Source organism: Cucurbita pepo, chromosome 15 (assembly GCF_057944985.1).
Source record: "Cucurbita pepo subsp. pepo isolate OVF chromosome 15, ASM5794498v1, whole genome shotgun sequence".
Classification (NCBI taxonomy): Eukaryota; Viridiplantae; Streptophyta; class Magnoliopsida; order Cucurbitales; family Cucurbitaceae; genus Cucurbita; species Cucurbita pepo.
The window spans coordinates 5,592,089-5,611,147 of NC_141812.1; the positions used below are offsets into that span (position 1 = coordinate 5,592,089).

The window sequence follows — 19,059 nt, forward strand, 5'->3', positions numbered from 1 at the left end:
TGGATATGCCACGGCAGATGGCCAAGTAAAATATGCCGGTTGTGACCACTCAGAATGCCTTTGGCCAACGAAGAAGGCCTAACAGAAATTCCTTTAGATCTGACAGACAGTCTCGAAGGTGATTTGAACGTCGGGGTAGAGCCCCAGAGCATAACAGACCTGAATGCCCTAACTGTAAGAGATATCACGAGGGAGAGTGTTTTGCAGGAACAGGAGGATGTTTTGGTTGTGGCAAGCCAGGCCATCGCATAGCAGACTGCCCTCATAAGAGAAACCATGAGGGAAACAGACCAGTTGGACAATATCAGAGAGGCCGGGGAGCCACACAGCAAACCCGAGTTGTGGCCCACACTATCACGACTAGGAAAGAAGAAGAGACTGACACAGTGGTGACAGGTACACTGCCTATCTTTGATGACCTAGCATTTACGTTATTTGATTCTGGCACTACCCACTCATTTATTTCGGAGGGGTTTATGAAATCTGCAAACTTAGAATTAGAACCCCTAGAGTTTTCCCGTGTCTACACCAGCAAATAAAGCAAATAAATGCCTAACTGCTACCCATAGGGTTAGAGGTGGTAGTGTGATAGTTGTAGGGCGAAAACTTGTAGCATCCCTGATTGTTCTATGTATGCAAGACTTCGTCTGATCCTAGGGATGGATTGGTTGGGCGAGAATTGAGCCCTCATCGATTGCGAAGCAAGAAAGGTAACCTTTAGGCCCCTGAAAGGAGAGAACTTTGAATTCAAAGGGGATATATCTAAAAGCACCCCTAAGGTCATCACAATGTTGAAGGCTAGAAAGATGTTGGATCAGGGAGCCTGGGCAATTCTGGCTAGTGTAACAAAAGTCATGAGTCCAGTCTAAAGGTATTCTCTGTTCCTATGGTTGGAGAATTTGAGGATGTTTTTCCAGAAGAGCTCCCAGGGCTACCCCTAATCGAGAGGTAGATTTTGTTATTGACCTCGAACCAGGGACAACACCGATATCCAAAGTGCCATATAGAATGGCACCTGCTGAGCTCAAGGAGCTAAAGGTACAGTTACAAGACCTTCTGGACAAGGGATTCATACGGCCTAGCGTCTCACCTTGGGGAGCCCCTGTGCTATTTGTTAAGAAGAAAGATGGAACTATGCGATTATGTATAGATTATAGAGAATTAAACTAGGTTACAATCAAGAATAAATACCCTCTCCCAAGGATAAACGACCTGTTTGACCAATTGCAGGGTGCAACGGTGTTCTCTAAGATCGATCTGTGATCAGGATATCACCAGATGAGAATCAGAGAGGAAGACATACCTAAAACAGCTTTTAAAAGCCGCTATGGACATTATGAGTTCATAGTCATGTCTTTTGGATTAACCAATGCTCCTGCAGTGTTTATGGAGTTGATGGACTGAGTGTTTAAGGAATTCTTAGACACCTTCGTGATTGTGTTCATTGACGACATCTTGGTGTATTCTAAGTCTGAAATGGAGCACGATGAACACCTGAGGAGAGTCTTAACTCTACTGAGAACCCATCAGTTGTATGCCAAATTTTTGAAGTGCGAATTTTGGCTGCAGGAGGTGGCTTTTCTTGGACACGTGGTATCTAGTCAGGGGGTAACTATGGATCCTGCTAAGATCGAAGCAGTCTTGAAATGGCCTAGACCAACCAGCAGGCTATTATAGAAAGTTTGTACAAGATTTCTGATAAGAAGCACGGTGTTCCAAATGAACCTATAGAAGGTTTGTACAAAAATGTCATGAAGATTCAAAAGAAATATGTCAACAACAGAATTTGAACTTACACGCGAAGAGCTCAATTAAGTTCAAACCTATCGCATTAGCCACTCAAGCACATCAACATTTGTTAGAAAGAATTATGTTTAAATTCATAAATTATGTAAAAGTCAAATGGTCAATTTGACTTATTCTTTGTGGAGATTAAAGGGGATCGGGAATAAATCCCGTCCACAAATGTCTCAAATAAATCCCGTCCACAAACGTCTTTTATCGGGAGACTATAAATACCCACAATATGTTATGTAAAATGCAGATTCGTGGATGAATGTAATTCAGATCTCAAATGGAGATGTTTCCCTTAGAAATTCGAGCATCATATTTGCCATTTCTAAGTTTCAAGCAATTCTTGTGGTAGAATTGCACCCCAGCCATTCCATCAAGCCTTGATCAAGTTCGATTATGAAGTGACTCAATTTAGAACAAGGTTTCCAAATCTTGCTTCTAGATCTTCGATCATAAGAGATAATCTAATTCTAGCCTTATCTCTTGGTTGATCCAAATTCCGTATAAGGAGGTGTTAATTACTTTGATTCAAGGGTTCTTGCTTCAACAAAAGCTTGGATCGTTGGGCTGAGGATTAGGGTTGCCTTATCAGTTTGGTATCAGAGCGTAGGTTGCATCTTTGTGGCCGACTCTAGAATTGATTTTATCTTTAATTTTCGCTATTGTTTATCGTCTCTTTAAATCTGTCATTTATTTTCTTACTGTCATTTCCGTCGTTCTTCATTATCTTTCTACTTTGTTCTTAGTGTTCTGTTAAAGATCATATTTAGATCTTGAAAGAAAAAAACAAAAAAAAAAATCTCTATCATATTGTTCTTAATAAATCCTTATCATCAGACCATTCGCACGTTTATTTGAAGATCAAATAAATTTCAATTCTCATTTTTTTTTTCTAAAGCATATAAATCTGGAATTGTTGTGTTCGATCTTCACGACCATTCTCTTTGAAATTCATTTTTTTCAGTGTGCAATTATATCCAAAAATATCTTTGTCTCTTAATTATTTGTTCATTTCTTGTTTTATTTTGTTGTTACTACATAATTAACTTGTCCTGATTGTCTTGAATAGCTCACTACTATCAGAATTGCTTTATCCATATTACCTACCGTGATAAAAAATTAGTCACTTTCTCAAATAGCCTACTTTTGTGTGTTAAACACGAGTGTTCCTGAGTGTAAATTTGTGAGTTGAGTGTGTGAGGTCCTAAGCATATAAAACTACTGTTTGTACAATCATGAACCAAGACGAGGAAAATGGAGGGGAGATCAATGATCTAGTTGAAGAAGTCCAGAAGAATAAGGAGGAACTGGAAGATGGGATTCATTTGGCACTTATTACAAGAAGACTTCTTAAAACTCAAGTTACGGAGAATGATGTTGATGATCAAAGAGACAACCTATTTCACACGCGGTGTTTAGTCAAGGGAACTGCTTGTAGTCTTATCATTGATAGTGGAAGTTGCACCAATGTAGTAAGTACTATGTTGATCAAAAGGTTGCAAATTCCAACTCAAGATCATCCTAAACCTTACCAGATCCAATGGCTCAATGATAGTGGAACAATGAAAGTAATTTCCCAAGCTTTAATATCTTTTACTTTGGGAAAATATAAAGATGAAATTCTTTGTGATTTATTACCAATGCAAGCTGGAGATATATTGCTTGGCCGACCATGGCAATTTGACACGAGGGTTATGTATGATGGCTAGGCCGCTCTAGAGGTGAAATATCTTTATTGTTATTTCTATTTACTATCAATTTTTTTTCTCTCTCAGATTATCGAAAAAAAAAATCAGTTGTGAGAAAAAAATAAATATATATTCAATTCTTATCATTTATTTTTCAAGCTCTTGATCCTTGAGATACTAGTCTTAGCTTGTTAGAATTGATCGTTGAATTGGTTATAATCAAGCTTAAAGCAAGATTGCACAAAAAAAAAAAAAAAAAAAAAAAAAAACCTTTACATTCTTGACCTAGTACCAAAAGCCTACCTTTGAATGTTACACACGAGTGTCCCTGAGTGAAATTTTTGTGAGAAGTGTGGAGAGGTCCCTTGATAACAAAATGTCACATAATGGAGAAGCAGTATCACCAGTATCAGATCTTAATACAACCATTCTTCAAGCAATTCAAGGTATGATGAAAATGATGATGGAAGATAGACAAGAAAGAAGGGTGCAACAACAAAGACAAGAACGAACATTACAAGAAGATGAAGGTATAGTAGTACAAGAAAGACAAGTTGAAGGAAGATGGAGAGGAAGAAATAACCATGCAACAATTATGCAACCTAGAAGGATGGAAAGAGTACATGAAGATAGAGATGGAGGAGTTAAACTCAAAATCCCACCATTTTGTGGAACGGCAGATTCTGAGGCATACTTGCAATGGGAAAGAAAGATAGAGCATGTGTTTGATTGCAACACCTATAGTGAAAATTAGAAGATGAGACTTGCTATTGCCGAATTTACCAATCATGCCGGTGATTGGTACCAACATCTCAAATCCGAGAGAAGAAGAAAACAGAAGGGTCCAATAGAAACTTGGGAAGAACTTAAAGAAGCCATGAGAAAAAGGTATGTTCCAAAACATTATGAAAGAAATTTGTAAACTAAATTGCAAGGTTTGAGGCAAGGAACAAAAAGTGTGGCGGAATATTATCAAGTGATGGAGACAATGATGGAAAGAGCAAATGTTATAGAAGAAGAAGAAAATACCATGTCTAGATTCCTTGGAGGTTTGAATCGAGAAATTGCTCATCTTGTTGACAGAAATCCACCACCATATCTGGAAGACATGTATCATTATGCTCTCAAAATTGAAGACCAATTGAAGGAAGAAAAAGAGCATTCAAAAAGGTAAACATCACGAACTAACACCTTTCAAATTCTAAAACTTGGAACAAGGATAGTTTTGTGAATAGAAATGAATCAATGTCATCAAAAGAAAAGTTTGTGGCTGCTAAAAGAGTGGAGGCTGAGAGTTCCAATGGTAAAAAGAATGAAGCTTCAAAGACGGTAAAGGAGAAGTCTAGTTCTATTCAATGTTGGAAGTGCAAAGGGTTTGGACACATGAGCAAAGAGTGTGTTAAAAAAAAAGTTATGGTGATAAGGAATGGTATACTTGATTCAGATGATGAATGTGAGGATCATGATTCACAGCTTGTGGAAGAAATCGCAGCATATGATGATGAGTATGTTGAAGAAGGTAATTCCATATCTTTGATCACAAGAAGGGTACTCAATGTTCAAATCAAGGAAGAGAAATTTGAAGATCAAAGAGAAAACTTGTTCCACACAAGATGTTTGATCAAAGGAAACCCATGCAGCTTGGTGATTGATAGTGAAAGTTGCACAAATGTGGTAAGCAGCTTCCTTGTAAAAAGACTTCAACTTTCTCTCCATCCCCATCCAAAACCATACAAACTTCATTGGTTAACAAACAAAGAAGAAATTAAGGTGAACTCCCAAGCTCTTATTTCTTTTTACTCTTGGAAGATATAAAGATGAAGTTCTTTGTGATGTCGTACCAATGCATGCGGGAAAAATCTTGCTCGGCCGATGATATGAACCAAGAGACATCAATCATACAATATACTTCAATGAAGATGTGAAGAAAAGGTTGTCAAAACTATCAAAAGATGATCCAATTCATGCTACATTGAAGAAGAATGAAGTTTGATTGTTGTAAATTTTGGGTGGGTTACAATTTAGAGTAATTTAGAGTTATTGTATTTTAAGACTTTTTATTTAATTTCGGTTACAATTACATAATGGTTAATTATGATCATTAAGTATGAATGTTACAACTCTTGGAATGCCTTTAATAGTTTCAGTTTCATTTTGAGTCTATATAAAACCATGTTTGTTGTATTTGTAAGTAGACTTGAAGATATAGTAAAAGAAGCATTTGTGCTTTCTTTAGCCAATGGCTAAGTTTCTTTGCAATTCTATGTAGTTTAGGTTGCATGTAGAATCATTCAAGCTCGACATGATCAATCTTGCTTGTGGAGTGATTAGAATCTCAAAAAAGTGTTTGAGATATTTGATCAACAAGAGTCATTCAAGCTAGACATGATCGATTTTGCTTGTGGAGTGATTCGAATCTCAATCAAGTGTTCTTGCCTTGAGATATTCGATCAACAAGGTAATCCGAATCTTACTCTCCTTGTAGTTGATTTCCTTATCTTATCAGCCGACCTTGGCAATATGATAGAAAGGTAACATTTGATGATTTGATGAACAAGTATACTTTTACTTTGTGTGGGAAGAAATTTACTTTACTTCTGTTGTCTCCATATGAAGTACATTGTGACCTATTGAAATTAAAGAAGAAAAGAAAAGAATATGAAGAACAACAGTGGAGAGAAGAAACTAAGGTAAAGGTGAGAAAAAAAGTGAGAAAAAAAAAACAATATCCAGTTCTTGTCCGGAAAGAACGAAGAATTTAATTTGAGGACAATTCCTTTTAAAGAAAAGGGGGTTGATATGAATCCAACAACTAATCACTTCCATGTACCCGAACGAGCAATTACAAGAAGCAATACAAAGAAGATTCAAGAATCAAATTAAAGAAATAATGGAGTGGCTGATATTGGAAAGTGATTAGAAGACTTGTCATTGGTAGTTGAACTATCAATTAAGACAATTTATGAATGCTTTATTTTCTTCAATTTATATTTAATAGCATTTATTAATAGTTTGTATGAATTGCCTTATATTCTTCAATTTGTATTTAATAGCATTTATTAGTGATTTGTGGTTGGTGGTTGAACTTTATTATGTTAGTGTTATCTTTTCGGCCTATTTAAAAGGCATGTAATATTCATGTTTGGGAGAAATTGTTGAATACAGAAAAAACATTTGTGTTTTCTTGATACCCTTTTGGTGTTATTCTTTTTCAAACCTTGCTTTAGGTTTGATGTTTAAACCGATTCATTGAATTAGTTTTGATCAAGCTAATTCTGGAGTGAATTGTCTTGGTATCTAAGAGTGACCATCATAGATTCCAAGTTCGATCTAAGAGTGATTCATCTTCTAACCAGCTCTTGGTTGGAATCAATCCGTTCAGTTAGCTTTCTCTGTGAACGTTTTGCAAGGATTCTAGAAGGACCTCTAGCTTTGCAAATTCCAGCATTGTAGGCGCTTATCAACCCCTATATTCTAGGAGGAGGTAGGCAAGAAATATCTGTTGGGGCCGGAGTTGGTACAGACTACCAACGCAACGGTACAGAAAATCAAACAAAGGATACTCTCTGCACAAAGTCGGCAGAAAAGTTATGCAGATTCTCGTAGGAAAGACCTCGAGTTTGCAGTGGGTGATCACGTCTTCCTGAAAGTAGCCCCCATGAGAGAAGTGTTGAGATTTGGGAAGAAGGGCAAGCTGAGCCCGAGATTCGTGGGACCCTTTGAAGTCCTAGAAAGGATAGGGCCCGTGGCCTACAAACTAGCATTACCACCCACACTCGCCACTGTGCACAACGTATTCCATGTATCGATGTTGAGAAAGTACACCCCAGATCCCACTCACATCATTGTTCACGAGACGCTTCCCATCCGGAAGGACCTATCATATGAGGAGAAACCCATAGGGATAATGGCACGTGATGTGAGGAGACTACGAAGAAGGGAGATTCCCTTAGTCAAGGTTTTATGGGAAAATAATCGAGGCAACGAGGCCACCTGGGAATGTGAGGATGACATGAGGAGATCTTACACCAAGCTCTTCCGGGAAGGATCAACTTTCGAGGACGAAAGTTCCTAAGGTGGGGAGGATTGTAGCGCCCGAGTTTTTAAAAAGAAAGAAAAAAAAATAGGTCACAATAGGGGCAAACTAGTCATTTATCCTTATTACTTGAGGGGTCTGATTTGGTTGAGTCATAATTTGGAAAAGAGAAAGAAGAGGGGAGAGAAAGAGAAGAAAGAAGAGGGAAAGAAGATGAGAGTTTTTGAGGAAGAAGGAGGAGAACGGATCAGAACTGACGTCAGAGATCCAAGTCCCCGATCTAAACCAAAAACAGTCCGAGGCAAGGTGCTCTCACGAATCGCACCTTCCTATTTCGTCAAACGTCTAAGAACTTCAGGTTAGTCCAAGAGTGTTTAGATCGAGAAGTCATTAAGATTTTCATGTGATAAGCGACGTTTTGTGTTGATCCTTGGACTCTTACCCTCAACAGCGTTACCTGGTTAAGTTCTAGAGTGAAGACGACCAAGATTGGTGTTCGAATCGGAGTTTCAAGAAAACGTGATTTTTGGTAAGAACTCGTATTTTTCTCCAAATTCGAACTCAAATATTAAGATCTGTGATTATCAGAAAAATATAATAAAATTGTTTCGAAAGAGTAGAATATGAGATCTACAAGGTCCGTAAAGAAAATTTGTTGAATCAAATTACGGATTAGAAGATAAAAAAATTGGAAGAAAATAGATCGAAACGTGAAAGAGGTCTGAAAAATGAAAAAACGCAGGAGAGAGGGTGGAGACGCCGCCACGCATCGATCAGCATGCAGAGGAGCGCAGCCACGTGTCGATCATCGGCTGGTGAGGCGCGTCCTCACCCGGCAGCAAACACGCGTCAGGCATGCAAATCCGACCGGCCCGACCCGCGCCGCACGCGAACCGCTCGACCTGGCGCCTCCGACTCGCGTCTGCTCGGGAAGCCACGCGTGGGCACGCGCGCGTAGGAATTGCGCGTAGAAACCCTCCTAGGCGCGTGTGACGCGCGTGGGGGCACGTGAGCCACTGTTTTTCTTTTCATTCGGTCTCTATTTGCTTGTTTTTCGACCCGATTTCGATGTTGACCCTATTATTATGTAAATTAGGACCTGTCAAGGAAATTCCAGAATTGTTGGAATCCATTCCGTCAAGAAAACTCAAACTCGGGAAGGCACGCGTCAACCATGTAAGTAGCCATTTGGATTCCCACGAGCAGTACTTGTAGGAATCGCTAGGAACAAGCATGCATGCTACCACCCATGAATTTAGCTAGCCCGACCTAGCATATTAGTATAGAAACTACGATTATGAGATGATTATGGAAAGCTAGATATGAAATGTTTATTAAATCTGTTTGATTGAGATTCTGATAAAGTATGTATGCATGAGGAGGATGGGAAACTTTTGAAATCTGCGCTCCGGGTAAAGATGGACGTTATCTTTCTATTGAGCATGTTTGTTAATATTGCATGAACTGCTGCGTGTTAACTCTTATGCATGATGATTGCTTGTGTTATCTTTCTTGATGAATAGGAAGAAATTATGAGCTTAGATTAGGGTACTTGTGACTAAGTAGGCTAGATGAGACCCTAGATTGGGGGACCTCTAGAATACCGTGCAAATAGACCCGCAAAATGATTACCAGCGGATCCAGAGCCCAGAATTCAAAACATGATAGGTTTGTGAGACAAGGCACGAGAATCCTAGAGATACATGAATTCAAGTCTAAGCCACCAAGTTCCAACCTAGAAAGAATAATATGTCAACACGGTAACTATAGGTAGCCCGCTAGAGTTGAGCAGTGTAGATAGTGTCATCAGAACCTCCACTTCCCTCTCTCCTTCGATACCGAATCGTCGAGACAGAGCTCTAGTACGGTGATTGTTGAGCTTGGCAGATCCGAATAGGGAAGTGTGACAGGTGCCCAGACCTAGTGGTGATAGCTAAGGTGTCTTCGGAACAGGACTCCTGGGCCGTAGAAACTCGTCCCTCAGCGAGGGACGTGGAGCCACATAGGATGACTTAGTAGCTGGCCAGCACACAGGGGTCGCACCCCGTTTAGTGGATGTATGGTCCCGTGTGAGGGTCGTCAGCTAACCTTCATGGATGATGTTCAGAGAGAGTCACGTTTTCAGATCCAGCCATACAATCCCCTCAGATTTACTTATGAGGTCGCGCCTCACCTCAGGACACTGATCATTTCACTACTTAAGATGGGCAAGCCTCCTAAGATACAGAAAAGAGAGTTGCAGCTTAGATCACTCTCCTAAGAAACCCGAGAAAGACCGTGGTTACCTACCAAGATAAGGATGCGAAAAGAGACTACAAGTAGGCTGCTTATCGAGTATTTTTATACTCATTCCTATCTACTCTTTTTTTTTCAGGTGAGTGATGTCATGGATCGAGGCGGGAATGCATACTGAATTTTAATGCCATAGAGGAGTATCCCGAGGCGTCTAGGAGTCTATGCATAATTTTGTTTAGATCTGTCATGCATTGTTTTGTAAACCGTTTACTTACTTTTCATACTTGAACACCTTGTTTCGGATTTCAAACCTTTTTACATAATTGCTAAAGTTTTTGTAATCTCGTCTTCTCTATTTGCTTTTACATGATTTCATTGCATAGTCTGTTGGTCCAGCCCTTGATTTCAAGATTTAAATTTTGGGCTGTGACAATTCTAGTTCTGTTAGTACGGGGGCATGACCTGTCAACAAAATCATGTTTACACCCGCTAGGGCTAAAATGCTCCATAATATACTATAGGGTGATGAAACTAGTCGTCAATTCTTCCTACTCGGGTTATATGTTAGCAAAGTTGTGGTTGTTGCTTATTTTCTTTTAGCCTATAACATTGCTTTCTTAAAAAAATAATAATAATAATTAATTAATTAATTGATAAGCGCCTACAATGCTGGAATTTGCAAAGCTAGAGGTCCTTCTAGAATCCTTGCAAAACACTCACAGAGAAAGCTAACTTAATGGATTGATTCCAACCAAGAGCTGGTTAGAAGATGAATGACTCTTAGATCGAACTTGGAATCTATGATGATCACTCTTAGATACCAAGACAATTCACTCCAGAATTAGCTTGATCAAAACTAATTCAATGAACCGGTTTAAACATCAAACCTAAAGCAAGATTTGAAAAAGAATAACACCAAAAGCGTATCAGGAAAACACAAAGGTTTTTTTTTGTATTCAACAATTCATCCAAACATGAATATTACATGCCCTTAAATAGGCCCAAAAGATAACCCTAACAAAATAAAGTTCAGCCACCGGTTACTAATAAATGCTATTAAATACAAATTGAAGAAAATAAGGTAATTCATAAATTGTCTTAATTGGTAGTTCAACTACCAAATGCAAGTCTTTTAATTACTTTCCAATGTCAGCCACTCCATTATCTTCTTGATTTGATATGCTAATGCTATAAAGATTTTTGGGCTCAAAAATCTTTGTTTCAACTTGTACACTAGCTAGCTTTCGAAGATGCAATGTATAGGCCTCTCGAATCTTATTAACCTTGCTTCTTGTAATTGGTCGTTCGGGTACATGGAAGTGATCAGTTGTTGGATTCATATCATTAATGCATTTCCTCGCTTACATTTTCTAAAACACTTCCTTTTAAACATGACCAAGGCTCGATCAATTGTCCGAATTGTCTACAACTTATGATTTTCATACTGCTGACTTGTTCATCGGGTTAGAATAAGCGTCGCAAAATCTCTAACCCGCTCCACAGAAGTGTGATTGTGATAAGTGGTATTAGAGCCAAGTTAACTCCTTGAATCGTAGTACATAAACATGTCTGCTGGAAAACAACTGGGCAAGTCCCGGGCTAATCAATTGGTAGAGATCGAAGATTAGTTACTCTACCTAAGTTGTTCCTACAAGCAGGATACTTACTAGGTATATTTAAAAATTCACCCCATTTTCCTTTCTTTTTCAGGTGTTCACAGGTTGCTGGTCAAGGAGGAGGAGCGCTCGAGAGCTATGCAGTCAGAGATGGGGTCATTGTGGAACTTCAGTCTTTCTTTCTGTTTTTCAATCTTCTGTATTTCATTTTTTAGTGGTATCCAAATCCATTTTCCCTTTGTAATAAATCTAAAGTATTGTAATTGTCTTTTAACGTGGTATTGTTTAACTTAATTACATTTTAATTTTATGCATTTTCTTATTTTATTTTATTTTACTTTTATTTTTATTTGTTTTCGCTTTCGTCTTTTTACTTTCGATCTGAGTTTCGAAGTCTCAGAATTCGTGACGTGACACCTTGGATTTTCCATACAAGGGATAATATAAAATTATGAATAAAAGAATTATTAATGTAACAACCGGAAAAATAAAATAAAATAGTAATAATTATAATCATAATCATAATCATAATAATAATAATAATAAAATAAATAAATAAATAAATAAAAATTAAAAGAAGAAAAACATTTGGTAACGGATCCCTCCTCTTTCCTTCAATCTCTCACCACTCCTTCCCTAAAAATAAATCTGCCAACAAATAAGGAATTCTTTTATGTAAAAACAACGAGAGATTTACCCAGAATTTCTTCCTTCCTACAAAAACAAATAGAAAAAAACAAAAGGTTTAAGCAGATTTAGTTACGGCCGATGAGATATGTCATTTGAAGAGGTCAATATGTTAAATCTGTTGGATGATGGAAGTCCCACATCGACTAATTTAGGGAATGATCATGGGTTTATAAGTGAGGAATACTAACTCCATTGGTATGAGGCCTTTTGGGAAGCCCAAAGCAAAGCCATGAGAGCTTATGCTCAAAGTGGACAATATCATACCATTGTGGAGAGTCGTGTTCGTCTAACATGGTATCAGAGCCATGCCCTAAACTGAGAAGGGTCTAACATGGTATCAGAGCTATGCCCTAAACTTAGTCGTGCCAATAGATTGGTAAATCCTCAAATCCTCAAATATCGAACAAAGAACTCCTAAAGAGAAGAGAAGGAGTCGAGCCTCGATTAAGGGGAGACGCACTTTGTTCGAGGGGAGGTGTTGGATGATGGAAGTCCCACATCAACTAATTTAGGGAATGATCATGGGTTTATAAGTGAGGAATACTAACTCCATTTGAGGCCTTTTGGGGAAGCCCAAAGCAAAGCCACGAGAGCTTATGCTCAAAGTGGACAATATCATACCATTGTGGAGAGTCGTGTTCGTCTAACAAAATCTTCCTTTACAATTATTTAGTTTTGAAATAGAGATAGAAATAAACAATGAAGATTTGGAAGTAGGAATAGATTAACAAAATTGAATAATATCTCCTTAAAAATAAACAATCTAATAATAATAAACAATGAAGATTTGGAAGTAGGAATAGATTAACAAAATTGAATAATATCTCCTTAAAAATAATTAAGGAAGAAAGGGGAGATTGATGAAAGATTTGTTGAACACAATTTAAAAATAAAACAGTAAATATTAGAGGGCATGGAACTTCCTCAAATTTTGTCTAAATTTTAACCATGTAAATGAGAGAAATAATTTTATAGAGTTCAAACTTGAAACTGATGTCATGAGCTCATGTAGGTTGACTTGGATTTCAAAGGACGGAATCGAACTTTCATTAAGGATATATTCGTGACAACGACTTAAGCTAACCAGGTAAGTGACCTTACTATCGGCATGGTTATATTTGATGTTGACACGTGCCCTGTGGTTCTGCATGTGTCATATTTGTTGATATGTGTGAATTGTCTGTGGATCGATATGCTTCCTATATGTTATGCTATGTTATTATATGTGGTTTATATGATAATAATTATGGTACGATGTGCTCAAGGATATGCTTGAGATAGGATACGAGAAGGATGCACAAAACAAAATGTAACGATAGAAGTAAGATACGTTCATGAAACGTTAAGGTTAGGTACATACCAGAGTGCTATGGATAGGAGAGATTAATGAAAGAATACGGTTAGGTTATGGGTAGAAAGGGATAGGTTTGTGATAGATTGATAGAACGATAGTGTTAGGGTACGTTCTTGTGACGATATGACTAAGGTACGTTACGTAATGATACGTCTATGATAGGTGTAAGAATGTTAAGGCTATGGTAAGTTAGAGAACGATATGACTATGAAGTGTTTACGTTATGACTTGTTTATGATATGATGCATTGTATGCTAGATTATTGTGTTTAAGTACGTAGTTATGTGAACGTGAATGTATGCTTTTAGTCTGATGTGATGTGTAATGCATGTAACGATGTGAGGTCCTTGAACGATTATGGCTTGTTTGTATGAATATTTGAATGTAACTGCATGAATTGTATGACATGAAATACGGTAAATTGCATGAAACATAACCCCGTTAAGAATATGTATGATATGTAAAGAAATGAGAATGAGAATGACATGTAAGCATGAAAACGTGATAGGGGGTTATGTTCATTAATGATAACTGTAGGACTAGTGGGACCTCATGCATATTGTGTGCTCATGCATTTGGGGGGATACCCCTATCCCATCACGAGGGTACGGATGCGTACATCCCATGGCAGGACAACGATCGTTATGCTTTGCATAGCGCTGCCGTGACGGTTCTAGTTTTAACGGGTCTCGGTATAAGGGCTCCCAGAGCATGCCCACCGGCTAGGGACAGTGGCCCAGCGGTGTGCGAACTAGCTGGTGAGCCCATACTCGTACGTATGGGCTGCGTGTAGAGTATATGGTACACGTCCACGATTACCTGTTATGATTAAACCGTAGGGAAAACGAAACGAAACGAAAGATAGGTCCCATCATTTCATTGCATGTGATTGTTGCATAACCCCGATAGGGGGTCACTTACTAAGTATTCTAGAAATACTCAAGCCTCGTGCTACTTTACTTTTTCATGTTAAGGCAAGGCACTCCTATACGGTTGACGACGGCATCGCAACTCGAGACCATGGCGCATGCATAGGGTAGTGGTATTTATTTTCTTAGTCTTAGGCTAGAATAGAATGTTTTTTTAAACTTAAACTCTTATTCATTTTATTTAGTCTTTTGTTGTGTCGTTTTAAAGATGTTTTCGAAACACGTAAGTCCATGGCTGTGTTTTAAGTTAAAGGTTATGTTTTATGGAATTTAAATGAAGTCTTCCGCATTCAATGTTTATGGTATGTATACAGTAGCGACCTTAAATTAAGTAGAAAATTTTGGGTCGTTACAATTAAATAATTAATTATAAGACTTTAGAGCATAAATTGGGAGACTTGAAGGAGTAAGGGGGAGTATGAATCCTTCAAAAAGAGAGGGAGAAATCCATGACAAGGACTTCACAACTAGAACAACTAAAGTCAATGGTCCTCATCCTACTTCATATACAAGGTGGTCTATCGAGAATCTAAATACTCACAAACGGTGGATCTTCATGCCTTCCAAGGAAAAGCGTCAACAACCCTACATTAGGGGCCTTAAAGTACTTATTTTCTTTCCAAAAAAGAGTGGGAGAGACAAAAGAGCCAAAAGAACGAAGTCTTATGTACCTTGAGGACTAGGTTAACCATAGATCGCCCAAGAGCATAATGGTCAACTCTAGAGCTATACACAACTTTATTGATAGAGAACGAAGAAAAACACTTACACATTCTCTAGTATAAAGATATAAAGATGATGAAAGTTGTCAATTTCGTACCCTTCTCTACCTCAAGAGTAGCGAAGAGAACTCGGATCTGTGAGAGACGATAACAAAAGTCTATTAATGATAAAAAAAAATATATTTTTGACAGATATAAAAACAACACATCATTGATATAGTCTATCAATGATAGACTTTTAGACTTCGAAAAGTGTAACATTTGTAAATTATTTGTGTGATGCATTTGTAAATTTATTGAATACTTACAAATATGCCAAACAATTTTGCTTCTATTTATTTGTATGACTTCTTTGCAAATAAAAAGTCTCCTGACTTTCTATTACATCACTCACTAAGAATAAAAAATACTATGAAAAACATGTGATAGTGTTTTCTCGATACTATCTTATCGAATGTTTTATTATTTTTATCATAATAGAGAATCGATATAGAATCGGTATCTAAAAATATAAACACCTAAAAGTATTAGGAAATTTTTATATTTATCGTAGGACGTTGAGAAGCCCAATAAAAACGTCAATGAAATAAATATTGTTACATTGTGTAGTTCTTTAGTTGACCCAAACAATTAAAATTAAACATTTTTTTTTTTAGAAAATAATAGGTCGGAAAAATTACGGTTTTTTGGTTAAATTCTCGCAACTTTTTTTTTAAATTTAATAATAGTAAAAATGAGAAACCGAACCGTAAATGACAATGAGTGTCTTATCTTATAAGATAGACTTAGATTTAAAAATGTTGGCACGAGGTAGAGATTTACCTAGGGACATACCTAATTAAAAAGAGGTTAAACCGTATAAAAACAATAATAGTTAAATAGAACAAAAATAAAATAGTACTTGAGACAAGTAAGTTAAAATTAAAGTTAGAAGGGGAAGCTTTTAACCTATAAATATCAATCCACAACTCTTCCATTTTTCTATCACTTGCTTCCTTTTTATCTCTTTCATGTTTATTCCTTTTTATCTCTTTCATGTTTATCACCAAGACTGGTATCATTAAGTTTTCTTTGGTTCTTCTTGGAACCTTGCATATTTTTCCTTCCTTTCTACTTCTGGTTTTTAACCATGCCTTGGTGGCTGGATTAATATTCGATATTGTTAGTCTCGGAGCAATGCCCGATGAAAAGACCGATGTCTCGTCTGTGCTTCAAACGGCATGGGCTAAGGCCTGTGACTCTTCTCAACCGGCCACTATTTACGTTCCCAAGGGTATATTTTATGTTCGAAATGTGAGCTTTAATGGGCCTTGTAAGAACAATGCTATTACGGTTCTCATTGATGGAACTCTTGTGGCATCCTCGGACATTCAAGTTTTAGCTAAATCTAAATCTTGGATTGAGTTTAGTTGCATAGATGGGCTTTCCATCACTGGCGGTATTATTGATGGGCAAGGAACTGCCTTATGGAATTGTAAACACTCAGGGAAGAGTTGCCCCATTGGAGCCACCGTATGCAAAATTTGAGTTTGCTAGATATAAAAATAAAATTTGAAATTTTTTTTTTTTCACGAAGGTTGAAAGAAAATAAATTGATTAATTACAATATTAATTTAAATTTTTACTAATTCTTGCTTTTGGTTGTTTTGAATCGATAGAGTCTTCAAACAAATGATGCACAAAACGTGAACATCACTGGATTATCTTCAATTAACAGCCAAATGTTCAACATTGTGGTGTATCGGTGTCAAAACGTGAATATGACAAGAGTGAATGTCTCCGCTGCAGGCGATAGTCCAAACACTGATGACATCCATGTGCAACAATCATCAAATGTGACCATCCTCAACTCGAGCATTAGCAACGGTGACGACTGCATCTCAATCGGTCCAGGGACCTCCAACTTGTGGATGGAAAGTATTACATATGGACCTGGACATGGAATCAGGTAACTAGAGATGGATTCTGATGAACATGTTTAGAAATGTTCTTTTAGAGGGTTTAAATAAATTTATCACATTAAATTTTAAAAGATAAAACTAATGCATTAAATGAAATTAGAATGATTAAAAATATATTCTAAAGTTATTTTGAATCTGAGAAAAATGATTTAAATTATTTTAAAATTATTTTAGATTAAAATAGTTATAAAATATATTACGTTGGAGTGAGAAAATTAAACCTCATAAAAAATTTAGTATTTTATTGAATGTATTTGTAGAATTGGGAGCCTGGGGATGGAGGCTGAGGAGGATGAAGTGCATAACGTCACAGTGAAATCATCTACTTTCACGAGGACTCAGAATGGAGTAAGGATTAAATCTTGGGGACGACCAAGTAATGGATCCGCTACAAAAGTTTATTTTCAACACATTATTATGGATAATGTGAAAAATCCAATTATAATTGATCAAAATTATTGTCCACATCTTAAAGACGGTCCTGGTCAGGTATATTCCCTCCTTAATCTCATATATGTTAATTTCTTTCCAATTATATTTAACCTTAAATTTTCAATTTTATAAGTTATTGATTTATTTCATCTTTAATTGTTTGATTTCTTTTTTTTTTTTTTTTTTTTTTTTTTGTTTAATTAAGATGGGTGCTAAATTACTAGTATTATTTTCTGCTAGATTAAATCACTTTTATGAGTAATAAATTGGGGACGCCAGTACCCTCACATATGATTTTATTTTTTTAATTTATCCACAATAACTCATATCATTGAAGATAGTTGCTCTAACTTATATATACCATCTAGAAAAACAGATTTTGAGCCTGATTTCTATATTATTATTGTATATATTTTTATCTTATTATTGAATCTCTAACTTATATTTAGTTTTATAATATAGTTTTATAAGATTTTAATTTCAAACCTATCGAGGTTAGTGTTTCATGCAATGAAAAATTTTAGGGAGCAACTTAGTAAAATAAGTTCACATGGTAAAAAAAAATTTACAATTGTTTATCATTTTTCATAACATATTTTGATTGTTCTTCTTTATTCTAATAGGCTTCCGGAGTGAAAGTTAGCGAAGTAACATATGAAGACATCAAGGAAACTTCAGACACTGAAATAGCAATCAATTTTGATTGTAGTCCAACAAATCATTGTACTGGGTTAAGCTTGAAAGACATAAATCTAACTTACGAGAATCACATCGCTAAAGCTTCATGTAAAAATGCCGAAGGAACTACCTCTGGTGTGGTTGAACCTTCTAGTTGCTTAGCATAGGCAAATCTAATTTTGGCTTAACTCGTTGATACTAAGATTGAAGGATAATAAAAATTCTCTAAAGGGCTTATAACTAATTTACTAATTCTACCATAAAAATCAAACAACTTTAACGAAATTTAAAATCGAATAAATGTTTTCTTATGGTATGTTATTTAGTGATTTAAAACAATTGCAATCATGGAGTAGGTTAAGTATTCCCACTAAACGAGACAATCTCAATAAAATATTATTCTAGAATAACTCTTATTCTTATAGTTGTTTTATAAACTATTAGTTTGGTCAAGGACATCCTTACCCATCTTAATAAATCTTTTCTAATTGTGACCCATTATTTTAAGTACGGTAGTTTATCCAAATAATAGGGTAAAATTGCAATATATCTTTTTTTTTAAGAGTTCAGCTTAATATTTATCCAGCTTAATATTTATCCAGCTTAATATTTATCCATGCAAATAACTTCCATAAGAGGACGGTCCAAAAGCCACCATGAGCCTCTATATGGATCTCACATTATGAACCAACGATCCAGAGTATATGATATATTGTCATGTTTTCTTCTCACTAGGCTAAACTAGGCTAAAATCCTTCTCACCTTATTTATCTGCATTCCCCGCCATAATGCCAAGAAATATATTTTTTGCATGTGTACAAAAAAAAAAAAAAAAAAAACGCTCCCATGGAGAAGCTTTTTCAAACAGCCCTAGAATGAAAGTGAAAACACGCCGGAGTCGTGAAATCGAGACCTAACCATCGA

At 36.5% G+C, this 19,059-nt stretch overlaps 1 protein-coding gene across 1 annotated transcript; it reads left to right on the plus strand.

Moving 5' to 3' along the window:
* Positions 1-54: 54 nt before the first annotated feature.
* LOC111776362 (polygalacturonase-like) lies at positions 55-18,312 on the plus strand. Its single transcript, XM_087118252.1, has 9 exons — positions 55-231; positions 658-710; positions 918-1,038; positions 1,570-1,667; positions 11,464-11,524; positions 16,115-16,576; positions 16,723-17,012; positions 17,286-17,514; positions 18,081-18,312. Exons 1-9 carry the CDS (start codon positions 55-57, stop codon positions 18,300-18,302), a joined length of 1,713 nt encoding a protein of 570 aa, XP_086974378.1. The 3' UTR covers positions 18,303-18,312.
* The last annotated feature ends 747 nt before the right edge of the window (positions 18,313-19,059 follow it).